Genomic DNA, 14,199 nt, shown 5'->3' on the forward strand with positions numbered 1-14,199 from the left:
TAAGCTTAGCATTCACTCTCCCGAGACTGTTAAGGCTCTTCTTGTTCCTGAATATTTTGAGGTTCAAACCCTGACAGGCAAAATCCCCACCGCAAAGAGTGTATCAGCAAGCCAGAAGAGCTCAGGCATTCCCTCTCTGCTGAGAGCAAAGCCGAGGTTATTGCTGGGGGTCACCCCACTGGCTCAGCATCACAGTCACACCGGTGACCGGCACCCTCCTTGCAGGCAGGCAGCGGCCACGGGGGATTTCTGCAAAACCCTATGGAAGGATGACATTTTCCTGTAGGGAGACTCTCACCTGAGTCTTTTCAGCGCTATGGGAAGAAAGAACTCAACCCTTTATCAAATAATTTTATACAGTGAAAACCCATGGGCTACTTGTGTTTCGTTCCCCTTTTTCCACTGATTGCCAGTGAGGACAGATAGCGAGTAAGGCTGGTTCTAGTACTTTTCTACTAGCACAGACAGCCTGACAGATCACTTGCAGACGTCTGTTCCAACCATTTTTCCAACCTGCCTAGAAATGACCTCAGAGGACGTGTCAGATACCAGGTCTGTGTCCACAGCCACTGCAACTGGCAACTCAAATGTCACCACAGAGACCATCTCTTGCCAAGCAATGTTTCGGCAGTGACACACTTGTGATCCTTCAACACAGTGGACACCCACCTACAAGGCAGACCTATTCCTTCAAATGGAAAATGCTCAAATTAGGAACAATCGGCATAGTCCGTCGGCTCTGGTGCCAAAGATCCTTGTCTGTGATGTTGCATTTTAAACAGACTGGTTGACTCTTGGCTCCACTTGGAGCCTTGCCAGTACCTTGCCACTGTACTGGCAAGTGATACCAATGGTCATCTCATTCTTAATACCATCCAAATTCCTTAAGATCAACTTGACATTTAATACTAACTTCATGGAGCTTGTTCGAAGGCACCACTGGATTGCTCAATGCATCACCTGCTTCTTTTCTTGGTTCTCTTGGTAATTATCAGCTCAAATGGAAAGTAACCAAATGTGAAGGACCTAGCTGGCAAACATTCTGCACAGTGCCATCCACAGAAATGTTCTAATAAGAGTAAAGATGCAACAGTTGGATTGTTTCAGACATGCACAATTTAACTGATAAGAGTCGACTTTTTAGATTTCCTCCAACTTTTTCTCTGCACACTTGGCTTACCAAAACCAACTCATTTCACCACTGACGCTGAGAATAACAATTCTGCATCTCCACTTGCTATCAATTAGCCATGATTCTCTCCTATCTCTCCCTGCAAATGTTGATTTTTCACTAGATTGCAAGCAGCACATATGTCTCGCATCAGAAACATACCTTTGTTTGAGATCCGTAAAGCAGTAATATGCAATGATCTTCAGACTTCTGTTAAATGCTGTACCTTAATCTCTCAAAATCAAGAAACTGATAATTCAGATCGTCAGGTAGCTGGTACTCCTCTTTCAGATTATTCAGAGTATCTGTTACCTGACTACACTGGGATCTATGCAAATATCTGAAGGAAGATCTGAGACACTATATAGTAACTGTAGAATTTCAAGATGATAACATCTGCCTATATGGAAACCTTGGGCCTCATTTTGAAGTTTGTTTTTAGCAACGGCTTTGAATTGCAAAGGCAACGGGGGAGGGTGGAGGCTGTTTTTTCCTTTCATGCTGGTATACAAAAGCAGATGAAGCTACTTAAATAGCTTCATGAGACACTGTTCAAAAGACCCCAAATGTAGGCACGTACAGTTGAATCTATTCTGGCTACATCACCTTGAAAAACTGTAATAAGGGAGAGTAATTATTTTTTCCTGCTTAGAGCTGGGTACAAATAATTTTACAATTGTACAAATGGTCCTCTTTTTTGGAGAAAAAAATGTAATTATCAAAATTAATTCATGCCTGTGGGTTTACACAGGTAGGGCCTCTCAGTTTTGAAACCAAAAAGAACTAGTGGTTTTTTTCTGTGAAAGGAGCTTAGAATATGCTAGTTACTCTCAGGTTGGACAGCCTTGAAATAACAAAAGACAAAAACTGGTTTAGTTATAAACTTTCATTTTGGCAGTTTCAAAGAGTACTGCATCAGTTTTGACCTTGCTTATTTACATCTTTCCCAGGACTATCTTACTCTTCAAAACAACTTTTTGATTTTAAACAAACACTCCCCCCAAACTTTAATTTTTAAATGGTCAAAACATGAGATGGAGAAACTAGTCCTTTCCTGAAAACCACGTCAATTTTTTAACACATTGGCCCTTTCCAAAAACAGGACTCCCAACCAGTCCTACTGAAGACCCACTGGGCAGACCTGTCCGGTAACATGTCAAGCTGTCAGCCTCCTCTCAAAGCCCCTCAAGCTGAGTCTTCCACAGCCCAGTCCTTGTCTTGCCTCTTCCACCCCCCTTACTACAAACTCTCCATCAGGAAAGATGACCGAGGCAGCAGAGAGGGTAAGGAAAAGCTGCACTGGCACAATGTTGGGTGAGTAGGGATGAGATGGGTAGTGTGGTGACATGTGGCTTGCTCCACAGCGTGCCTCCGGCTGGGATCAGTGCAGGGCATAAAGCAGTTCTTGCCAGTGGAGCACGGAGCCTGTGTGCCGGCAGGGTTTGTAGCACTACTCAACCATCCCTAGTCTTGTTGTGAACAAAAAGCCATGAAGACCCTGCAAAGTTCCTGGAGACTAACAAAAAACATTGCATTTTCCAGCGCTCTCTGTTAGTTCACAATGATGAATGTATATAAAAGAGGCTAAAAAGAAAATGAGGATACCTTGTTTCCATATATTGCGGTATCAGTGATCATTTTTCACAGCAAGAGGCACTACGTTCTGTAATACTCTCCACAATAGAAATGATGGAATTATTTTACTCTTTATAGAATACAGAATTAGATTTGTGAAGCATAAATAAATACGCAATAGGAAATAACTGCAATGGCAGGAAGATGGACTTGCTGACCTAAGAGGTCTTTTCTCTCTTTACCTCTAGTGATTGCATAGATATATTTTCATTTGTTGTTAATAAGAAATAATAATGATAAATGTAGCTAAACCTAATGAAACTTGAGAATACTTGAGCTGATAAGTTGTATAGTTGAATAGTCATACATATTTAATAGCCAAAGGAGGAAAAAATCATTTACCAGTTATATTCAGTCTTTGAAATGTTTCTGCTACACCTGTAAAATGTATTTTTAGCAGCCATTATGAATTGGTTCAATGGTGGTGTTTCAGAATCCTCTTTTTCTTTAAAACCCCAACACATTGTATATTTTCTGCCCACATGGTCTTCAGAGTCTAGGCAAGGCTCTTAGATGTGTCTTTGGCTATGACAGCACTGTGCTTGGGAGAAAACAATGTCTCTGGCTCCTAGGAGATGGGTTGGTCCAGGTCAAGACCCGAGAGGGAAGGCAATATTGACTTACTCACCCCACATGTAGTGGAACTACCTCTCAGCCACCTTTGTCTGTTGGCCTCTCTATATTGGATCCTGATCTCTTCTGCACGTTGCAGTTTACCAGGAAGAGGGGTTGTTTGGCAAGCTGAAGGTAGAGAGACAGAGGAACCAGCACAACTAGATCTGTGTGCACCTGCTTTCCTGATGCATTAAGTGAGCAAACAACCTGTTGGCACCTGATCTAGCTATGGGCAAAACATCCTACCTGTCCTTTCATCTTTAAGACAGGAACCATGTGTGACTTTACCTGAATCCCAGTACAATGAAGCTCCATTTCTTCCTCAGATAGTGACACAACTGACAAGATAACAAATTTAAAAAAATAGTGTGAGTACAACAGGGCTGCATGGAGGATTAGAGATATTCTGACTCGATGCCAGTCTTGGTAAAGTGCACTAATGACAAGCAGAATAGCTTTTAATACTGGAAGGGGCAACACGAGTGGAAATTAAAATTCAACAAATGCCAGGAAAGAGATGCAACCTGCACATTCAGAAAACACTGTAATTTTAGCTCGGTGCTGATCCTGCATTTGACAAGAGTTAACTGAAATGGATGTTGCTTTTTGGCTGCTGGGGGTCAATAAGACAAAAGCTGGTACTTGACCTGTAACTTTCTACAAATTACCAGGCCATGTAAAGATTAGTGGGACCTGTGGTTTAGCCATCAATGATAGAAAAAGCACTTTGATATATTGGCCTACTTCAACACAAGACTTTTTTTCTGCTCTCCCCTGGTTGCATCATTGAAATAGGCTACCTTTTACGGCTCATTGACACCAGAAAATTGTCACACTTCTGACATCGGTAGGTTTACAACTGTGTATCGTCTATCACGTTAGATTTTTTTTAAATACCACCTCGCTACGCAGCTTACGGCGACTTAAAAATATAAACTATGTTTTAAAAAATCACGGGGACTACACGCTTTGCTGTTTGGAATTCGTTCTTCCTTTCAGTTACTGCTGTTTGGCCAGTACGAGTAGTTCAGTATTGTCTCAAGTTTAATTTACGATGAGTCTTTTTTGCCCTCTTGTGGTATAACTAGAAAAGACAGCCCGAGCTGCAGTTCGTCTGTTCCTCCTGTTGGTGTTAAGGGCTGGTGCTTCCAGATACTTGGGGTATGAATCACTTTGTGCTCATTCTCCCCTTTTTTGTACCGGTAGGTTATACAGCTGTGCCCGCGTAACTGAACCCTTTGTTTTTATCACACAGGAACGCACCAGTATAGGCAACTTTTTATTCTAGAAGCAAGGAAGCTCAAAGGCTTTTTTTTTTTCCCCCACAATTTAACTACTACTTTTGAATATGCTCTATATAGTTGTAATAATCTCTCAGGATGGGTGTTCAAGCCTATCAAGTTCAATTACATAATTATTTCAAGATATAGAAGGAGAATTAAATTTTTTAAATTGACAGTAAATAACTATGGAGAATCTACTAAGTCTACTAACTGCAAAGCAGTTGCTAGGGTCCATCACTGAAAGAATTGAGTTTTCTGTTTCTTAATTAACTTTCAGGTTTTTAAAATGCCCGTCTTTTATAACCCTTCATGTTTTGCACAGTTTTTGTAATATTGTATATATTGGAAGCAAAAAGAAGTAAGCAATATGGGTCTGTTCCAAACCCTGTGGAAGTTAATTATGATGGCAACACATGAGCTAATAACTAAACCAGAAATAGTACAGTTACACCTCACTGATACAGCCAGGAGGTTTTTGGTCGTGTTTTTGACTGCTGAACATTATGAGCAAACTGCCTTGATAACCAAAAAACCTGTTATAAAGCTGCAAAGCAGTAATGAAGGCTTCTGTGCACACTGATTAAGAAGCTTCTATGGCTGTTAATAAAAATTAGTCTTCTGTCTCTTCTCTTGTAAAATCACCCAGTTGTGGTAAATTCAGTTGTCTTCAGTTACGCTATTAATCCTCTGACTCTGCTTTTGTAATAGAGTTTCATATTTTTATTTTATCAAGAGTGTGAAGTAAAAAATTGTGACCACCAAAACGGAGAAAATAATAACAAAAAATCGCTACTTTCTTGTATGGCAGCTACATTATTTATTCTTTGTAACCTGAATAAAGAATTAGATTCTGGGAGATTGTCTGCACTGCCAGACTATTATGAACAGAACATCCTGGCATCATTTGACAGCTAAAAGAAAAAAAAAAAAAAAATCTGCATCCCGGCTTCAGAGGCCTTCAGATTACAAAAGACGCAGAAAGCTATTAGTCTGTAGAAGTGGCTGACAATGGAAAAGAGGAAAGTGCATCATCTGACGTATTTAAAACTGCATAGAGATCAGTCCTGAACTGTCAAGGTGATGGACTACTCCTAACAGGCCTTTTCCATTTTTAACTTTTATAATCAGAATCACACTTCAAGCTCTATACCAGTGACAAGCAATCTCATTTTTAACTGGAAGTTACCAGAATGGGAAATATCAACAACCTGAGCACTGTGGGAAATGTCTGATACTATTTAGAAAAACATTTGTGTATAATACAGAACAGTAGAAGATCACTATATATAATTCATCTGACTCTACATACCTATTATCATAATGTCTGTCCTAAATTCCACCAAAACATCACTAGTTATTTTTATCACCGAGCAAGAGCCATGTTTTGTTTTTTTTATTATCATTCATTGTCTTACAGATGCTAAATACATAAGGAGGGAATATATTAGCATGAAATATTGGGATTTGGAATAGGATACCTATTCAGTCTCTCTGCTTTTTTAATTGCAACAGATAGCAGATATCCACAGTTTGGCCCTAATGGGGATTCACAAGCTCTGTAACACAGACCAGAATGACCAACACACCTGATCTCTTGGCTCCTCTTCCACCTCTCCCATGGTTCTCTCTTCCACAGTTCCCACGTAAACCAATGAGAACTGCAGGTTTTACCAGCTGACCTGGACAATTGGCTCATTGTCATTTATTTCCAAATTTGTCATTTCTATTATTTAAAATTTGCAATTTAGTATCAAGCTTTTCATTCTAAGAAGAGCAACTCAGTGGACATCACATATTCACATAGGCATCACAGAAACTTGTGCAAGTCTCACATAAAAAACATACGCCATTCACCAATTTTGGATATTTACTGTTATGTGATACTTACTATTCTGAAGTAAAATTCAAGGAAAAAATCAACAATGCTAATTAAACAATAATTCCCATAGATTTCAATATGGAACAAACTTGAAAATTTCTCTTTAGGCTGCAAAGTTTGATCTTAAGTCAGCAAAATAAATTAAAAACTAATACATAAGCCTGAATGTTAATTTAAAAAAAAAAATTAATTGGGTGCATAAATTTAATTTTTTTACAAAATGGAAAGCAAAGAACTTAAAATGAGCACCAGAAAAATAATACTATTATTTATGCTTCTGTAATCAATTTGTTAGAGCAATCTTCCTTCTAACAAGGAAAGAAGTAACTTAAGCACAAATGTAGCTTACAGGATATCTCACTCAAGTCAGTGGGACTAAACTCAGGTTTAAGTTAAGCATGTACTTCCATACCTTTCACATCAGGCACCTAGAGTAAAAAAGCCAAATAGGTGTATACTGATAAATTAAACACGCTCTGCACTCTTTAAAATAGTGTTACCTGATCTCTCATAAATAACAATTCAAAGGAATAGCTACAACACATCTGTACTTACACTTCTGTACTTATACAAACAATTTTGTAACGGGAAAAGTTCACCTGCACCAGTTGTATTGAAAATATCTTCCATTTAAAAATTAGCTCTCAAATTTTGTCAGTGGAATATATTGTATTGTTTCACAACTGTTCAAGATTAATCTGTGAAGTGTTTTTCCCCCACAGAATTATGAAATTTCATGTTGCAAAGAGAAAGTTTAAAGAAACACTTCGTCCATATGATGTCAAAGATGTCATTGAACAGTATTCAGCAGGTCATCTAGACATGTTATGCAGGATTAAGAGTCTTCAGTCACGGTAAGGAAATAATAATTTCTGCTCTGCATAAGCATCTTATGTTATGTCATTGCCTGCATAATGATTATTGGTAAAGTTTAACATTTCCATGCTATATTTGGGTACAAATTGCCATCCATGCTTTAGCCCAGCCTCTCTTTCTGTGAACGCAGCTGAGACAGAAATTACACTGTGGGTAAAAACAAACAAAAAACCAGGTATCTAACTTGTCCACAGCAAATGGAGGTCTGAACAACAGACAAGGTAATCCTTGAAGCCCATTCATAAACAAGGAATTTAGTTGGGAGGTTGCCAAAAGGATGAAGTCAACATTGAGAACTGCCTTTCTCCCATCCAAGACTTTCTCTTTTCACATAAAAGATAATGGGGAACTACTGGTAATGTAGTGTTTATGTAGTTTTTATGTTCTAGATTCCCAGCAATAATTTAAATTTAAAAAAAACCCAACATGCATCATGTGTATCATTACCAGCTTCTGCTTCAAACTGAAAACTTTCCCAGGACTCGCTGCTGCTGTTAGGATGGGAGAGCTGTGAGGGTCGCACTAGTCCATCTGTTCTGCCCTAACATCAGGCCGCTGGAGAGACCACCTCCTCTCTTGACCTCTCAGCCCTGGCTCTTCTGGACGATGGCTAAATTCTGGCCCCCTGGTTAATGCCAAAGGAAAGGCAAAGCTGTCTCAAATGCTCAAAAATCACTCTTTTTTTTCTTAATTAATAAAATTAATCTTCTCTTCTTTCTCAAGTGCTTTTCTGAAGTATTATGATTTTAATTTTTAATGTACAGGTGTAGCAAACACTTCCATATCACCACCGTTTTCAGGAATCACAGCAGCTTTTGATTTCTCTTACAGCGTTGACCAAATTCTTGGGAAAGGACAAATCACAGCAGATAAAAGAAGTAGAGAAAAGAATCCTGCAGAGAATGAGACTACTGATGACCTCAGTATGTTAGGGCGTGTAGTCAAGGTGGAGAAACAGGTAGGGTGATTGTCTGTTGTCTGTTGTGTTGTTGATTGTAGGGTGTCTTGCGCTATTGTTCATGTCTTTTGTGTATTTTATGGCCAGTTTCAAAGGCTGAACAGGTAAATTTTTTTTCCTAATATCTGCTTCATTCACATGTTGAAATAAAATTGATCTGAATTGCATTACCTTAACTGTCTCCCATGTACAGAAAAGTAAGGAAGGAAAAATTGCAGGTTACTAGATTTCTTTCCCTTTCATAAGCTTGCTTATGAAAAAACTATATGGCTTTTGACGTTATTTTTCTAGGGTCAATAGCATATACCAAGCTTGTCCCATTTTTCTCTTCAGCAGTCACATTTTCCCTTTGCTTGTGTTCCAAATATTTTAAATTAATATTTGGGATTAATGGTAACCTTTTCCTCTCCTCCTGTAGGTACAATCCATTGAGTCAAAACTGGACTGTCTATTAGATATTTATCAGCAAGTTTTGCGAAAAGGATCTGCATCCGCGCTCACTTTGGCTTCATTTCAAATGCCAGCTTTTGAGTGTGAGCAGACTTCTGATTACCAGAGTCCATCAGACAGCAAAGATTTGTCTAACTCTGCACAAATTAGTGGATGTGTATCCAGATCAGCTAGTGCCAATCTGCCTCGTGGTCTACAGCTTATACTGACACCAAATGAATTTAGCACTCAGGCTTACTATGCTTTTAGTCCAGCTATGCATGGTCAAGCAACGCAAGTGCCAAACGATGGACCTGCAACAGTTAATAATACATCAAACCAAATAAACCAGGCAACTAAGCCAGCAACTCCAACAACATTACAAATACCACCTTTCTCATCAATGAAGCATATCAGTAGGCCTGAGCCTGTTCATATTATTCCTGTAACCACACAGGAAAATATTTCCAATGTCACCGCTTGCCTTGTTGCATCAAAGGATAATGGACAACTTGCACACCCCAGTGCGACAAAGGATCTCACGTGGAGAAAAAGTCTGGATACAGAAGGGGAGCATTTGCTCTCAGTTAAACCTGTGGTGCAGATGGATTTAGGAAAATCTTTATCTGTACAAAACCTTATACAATCAACAGAAGAACTGAATGTACAGATTGCTGGCAGCGATCCCAGTGGTTCCAGAGGTAGCCAAGACGTATACTCCAAATGGAGGGAGTCAAAATTATTTATAACTGACGAAGAGTTGGAGACAGAGGCAGGAACAGAGACTACTGAAGCCATCTTGCGCCCGTTAGTGGAAACAGCTCTCTCTGCTGACTCTCTAAGGACTGGAATATCAAGATCATCTCAAAGCATTTGCAAGCCAGGGGACAGTACAGAAGCACTCAATCTGCTCCACGTCAAACTTAAATAACAGCTTGTGGGCTTTCTTCATTGGCTGGGTCATTCCTCTAGTCATACATATCATAGCATGAACTGTTCTGAAAGCCTTTTTAATAAGATAAAATCACAAAAATCAGGATGAATCTGCGAAGCAGTTGAATGAGCCCATATCTCCTAGTTGCATGAAAATGCATGTTTAAGTGATGGCTAACATTCACATTTACACCTACAGTACAGCAGCCTTTCGTGTAGTACAGTAGGTTTAAATGATGAGTTGCCTACAAAACTAATGCTGCAGGATGTATCAAAAAGCAACAATTTGAGCATTTAGACCTAGTGCCGTTTCTACAGGGCAGAAGTAAAAATCGTAAGGTTTAAAGCACTTTGCTTCCGAACTAATTAAATATATATATAAAATGTCCTGATTTAGATGATAGTTTATGTTTACAAAAAAAATTATCTACAGCTGCTAGCAAGGTACCAAGGAAACCAGTAATATGGGATTAGAAATGGCTGCCAGTTGCAAGATACACACATTAGCTCATCGGTAATCAGTTATTTTTGATTCTGAAAAACAGTACGTTAACATCCATCTGATTTTTGGTGATTTAGCGCTGTGGTAAAGAACCTGACACACCACTATCACATTGTTCTTTATAACAAGAATATTATTTTGCTACGAAAACTTTGTGTTTTAGGAATTGGGGGACTGGCCTCAGAAGTGGATAACCTGTGTGACTGCACTAAAAATGGAGGGGAGTCTCTCCTTCTTCCAGTCTCACTGAGGAGCTATCTTGTGAATCTGAAACATTTCGGCAGCAGTCGGTGAGGGAAGGAAGCAGACGCCGCCTTTATTGTAGAAGCAGTATTTCCTTCTGTGGAAATTTTGGCAATTCTCCTCGCAGTCCCAACCTGATACCATGACAGCCCTTCATAAGGCTGGGAAAGGAGGGAAGGTGAGGAACTGAAATACAGAGTAAAACTAAAGAGGATAGAACAGGGAACAGAGACAGGCAACTAAATCAATGAAGAAAAAAAAGAATATGGATTTAGATGGGCAGGAAGGGAAATTATCCCAGAAAATAAAAGAAAGCGGCAAAAAGATTTTTTTTTTTAAAAATCCAGCCTGGCAGTCACAGATACTGAGTGCTATTTCAAAAAAAAAAAAGGCCATGTAAGCAATTAGAAATGGAAATAGAAGTAAGGAAGACCACCTGAACTGAAAGAAAACTGAAGGCAAGAGGTTTTTTGTTTGTTTGTTTGTTTTTGTTTTCTTGCATTTTAAATAAAAGGGGGGGAGGAGAGAGGGGAAAGTGGTTACGCTTACGGCTCAAGAGCGTATCCCAACTGCAGTCATTTCTTGTGAACTTTCCAAGAAAGGACCTTCAGACGCCTCCCTCTTTAGTAGCCGAGTTTTCAAATTCAAAGCCTACATCAGCCTGAGCATTCCTTTTTTTTTCTTATCCTAACCTACGCTTCACTTCTGCTGAGGTGCAGGAGCAGTGCTGGTGCCTACCTGCACATCCCCAGCAAGGCTTTACCGCTGGAAGAGCCCTTGCGGAAGCCTAGACAGGCTTTCGCTCTTCCCAACCCAACAAGGTTTCTGTGTGTTGCCTCCCCCCAGATTTACACCCCACCTGCCCCACAGGCTTGTAGACAACCGGACTTGGGCTCAGCTTCCCTCTAGCAGCAGGAACACCGAATGTACGGGGGTGCCAGTGCCAGCTCTCTCAGGGCAGTGTTTTCTCAAGGCCCAGACCTGCTGGGAACTTACTATGTACATCAAAAATGTCACTCCAGTCTTAAACCACGCTAAATGCTGTAGATTGTATGTGAAGGACTTGATCTGTTTACTATGAAACCATTGTAATTTCTGCTTCCATATTTCCTTTACAGAAGTAGTCCTGGATGTTACACGATAACCTTATTATGTGAAAGTACATGCAAACTGTAGAGTGTATATATTGTGTTGTTATACGGGGTGCACAGATGGTACACTGCGTTCTGTGGCTTACGCCGGAGCAAACTGCAGCTGTTAAATACTGAAAGACACCTTGAAGCACAATTTCCTCACCACTGATTTGCCATATAATTTACCACATTCAGTCTTTCCCGTTTTCTTTTACGTGTAGTCTGATCGTACTGAAGCCTGAATACAACAGTAATTTTGTGAGGATAAATAAGGTTTTTTCCACATCTCAGTTCACTTAACTATTAACTTATTTGAATTCCTGCAGTTTATCCAGACAGATCTGTAAGTTTAAAGCCCTATCTAAAATTTCTAAACTTACAAGGTTTTTTTAGGCTTTTAGTTCTTTTTCCTAGCGGTTTACGGTGCCTTTCTTGCCTTTCATACGAAGTCTCTGGCTGGCCTAAGCATAAACCTTGCGCTTAGGTTCAGTTAAGGAGCAAGAGAGAGGGCACATGGCAACTGTGCATCAGTCACGGAACTCCACTCCTCTCCTCGACGGGGTTGAAAAATCAAGGCATCATCAGTCAGGCTCCACTCTTCCACCTTCATCTGCATGCGCGGATGGTTGCAGCCCCACTGAGCCCAGAAGGCGTCAGTGGGAGAACTGAGCATCGGCCCTGGCTGCACCGATTCCGCACAGAAACAGGGCCTTGGGTTTTGCTGATAATTTATCTCACGGAAACTTGGTATTTTTGCCTTAAATGACATGCTTGAGTCCTTCTAATTTTAAGTTAATTTATTTAATACAATTTTGTGCACAAAAGAATGAGTTCTATAAATTATGTATGAAAATGTTAATGTCTTTACAAAGTACTAATAAATCCAGAAGATCGTATCTTTTCAAATTATGGTTTAAAGTCCTAATTTTTTTTTCCTTTATGCTCACCATTATTATTTTTGTAGCTGCAAGTCTTATCATATAGGAATTTTTTAACGTAATATTGATAGAAAATAGAAAGAGTAGTAAATATATGAAATTCTGGAGAAGAAGAATTGTTTGTTTGGATTGTATAAGCTTTGCTCATATTTCCTCATGAGGAGTTTCCTGTTTCTACGCTTTCTCTTTAAAAGACAGTGTCATGACTGACAGTCGTTCATTGGTTTCACAAAAGAAGGAGCTGTCTGGCTTTTCAAGTCTTGTCCTGAGCTGCTTATTAAAGTCCAGCACATGACAGCTAATAAGAATTATTCAAGAGTAGGGACAAAGGACAATTTTTTTTCTGATTTACAATCCACTTGAGGATTGTTGAAGAGAGAATTTGAACTTAAGTAAGAGCTTCAGGAATTAAGCCTTATCCAAATAACTGTTTTCTGATCAGCATGTTTCTTGTACCTGATTGAAAAGAGAACTGAAAAGAATAGTTTTGATTATTACTATTTGTTTAAAAATTTGTATTTGCTCCTGGCTTATATGATCTATACTTTTTATTTAATTATGAATATAGTGTTTTAGCCTAGGGTTCAAGATTGCAAAGATCATACACTTTTATTCACAGTGCCCACGGTTGTTCCATATGTTTTTGAGATAATCCTACTTAGAGTGACTGCTCTCATTACAGTATGGTGATGAGTAATTCACCTGCTCTTCTGTGATAAGTCAAATCATACTGAATTGCTGATGTATAGTAGAACATCTGATGTACAGTAGTATTTCTGGATTGGAACCTGCAATCCTTACTCAAGCAAAAATTCAACGGAATTCATTCATTCTATGGAATTCAAGAATTTTTCTTGAATCGGGAGCTCAGATTCAAATCCTTATTTTGTTGGGCATCTGTTTAAAGTGAAAATGGTAATATTCCAGTTATTTCCTGAGGAAACTAATACTTAGCTGAATTTACCCATGTCACATTGACTATATAAAAAATAACGCACAAAGTATTGATGTAAAAAGGGAAGAAGAGAAGAGACATTTTTAAAAAGCACACAGAAAAGGAGAATAATCAGAAAAGAGGAGTAAGCAGGAAAAGAAAATGTAACAGCAAAGGAACAAAAAAAGGGTTTAAACATCTGAGGCTAAATTCACCCTTGGATGGCTTCACTGACTCCAATGAATTCACTGCCCTAACTGGGTGAAGTTCAGCCTCCATTGGGATAATCAGGCTCAGTTCCACTGACCTTAAAGGAACTGAACCCACCTATAACCAGGAATGAACTTGCCTCTCTGGGCCAACTTTTATCCTGACTCATATGTCATGCAATCCTTTTGGATTCATTAGGTTTGAATGAAATACAGGTCAGAAAAGAATTTGCCCCAGATATTTCTGCTTCACTTTTTTTTTCAAGTGTGTCAGTCGGCTTGATTCAAATGGATTACAACATCACACGAAGTGCTGTCACTGTCTAAAAAGGTTAATTAGTTTTTGAAATAAGAATTGTCCCCTGCAGCGTCAGTGGAAGCATGTAATATTTTCCTGTTCGTTCATCTGGATGCAAATGTGGCCATTCAATCAGCTGTGGCCACATATAGGACAATTCCAG

At 39.2% G+C, this 14,199-nt stretch overlaps 1 protein-coding gene across 5 annotated transcripts in view; it reads left to right on the forward strand.

Annotated features, from left to right (window-relative positions):
* KCNQ5 (potassium voltage-gated channel subfamily Q member 5) overlaps positions 1-9,777 on the forward strand; it is a gene marked incomplete at both ends in the record, with an annotated part of 300,511 nt that extends 290,734 nt beyond the window's left edge. For all 5 annotated transcript variants that reach the window (XM_081998435.1, XM_081998437.1, XM_081998439.1 and 2 more), the window contains 3 exons: positions 7,306-7,437; positions 8,291-8,417; positions 8,836-9,777. In XM_081998435.1, the coding sequence (XP_081854561.1) occupies positions 7,306-7,437; positions 8,291-8,417; positions 8,836-9,777 (1,201 nt within the window). The remainder of the gene's footprint in view (positions 1-7,305; positions 7,438-8,290; positions 8,418-8,835) is intronic.
* Between the last annotated feature and the right edge of the window lie 4,422 nt (positions 9,778-14,199).

Source organism: Phaethon aethereus (assembly GCF_964289735.1).
Source record: "Phaethon aethereus genome assembly, chromosome: 3".
Taxonomy (NCBI): domain Eukaryota; kingdom Metazoa; phylum Chordata; class Aves; order Phaethontiformes; family Phaethontidae; genus Phaethon; species Phaethon aethereus.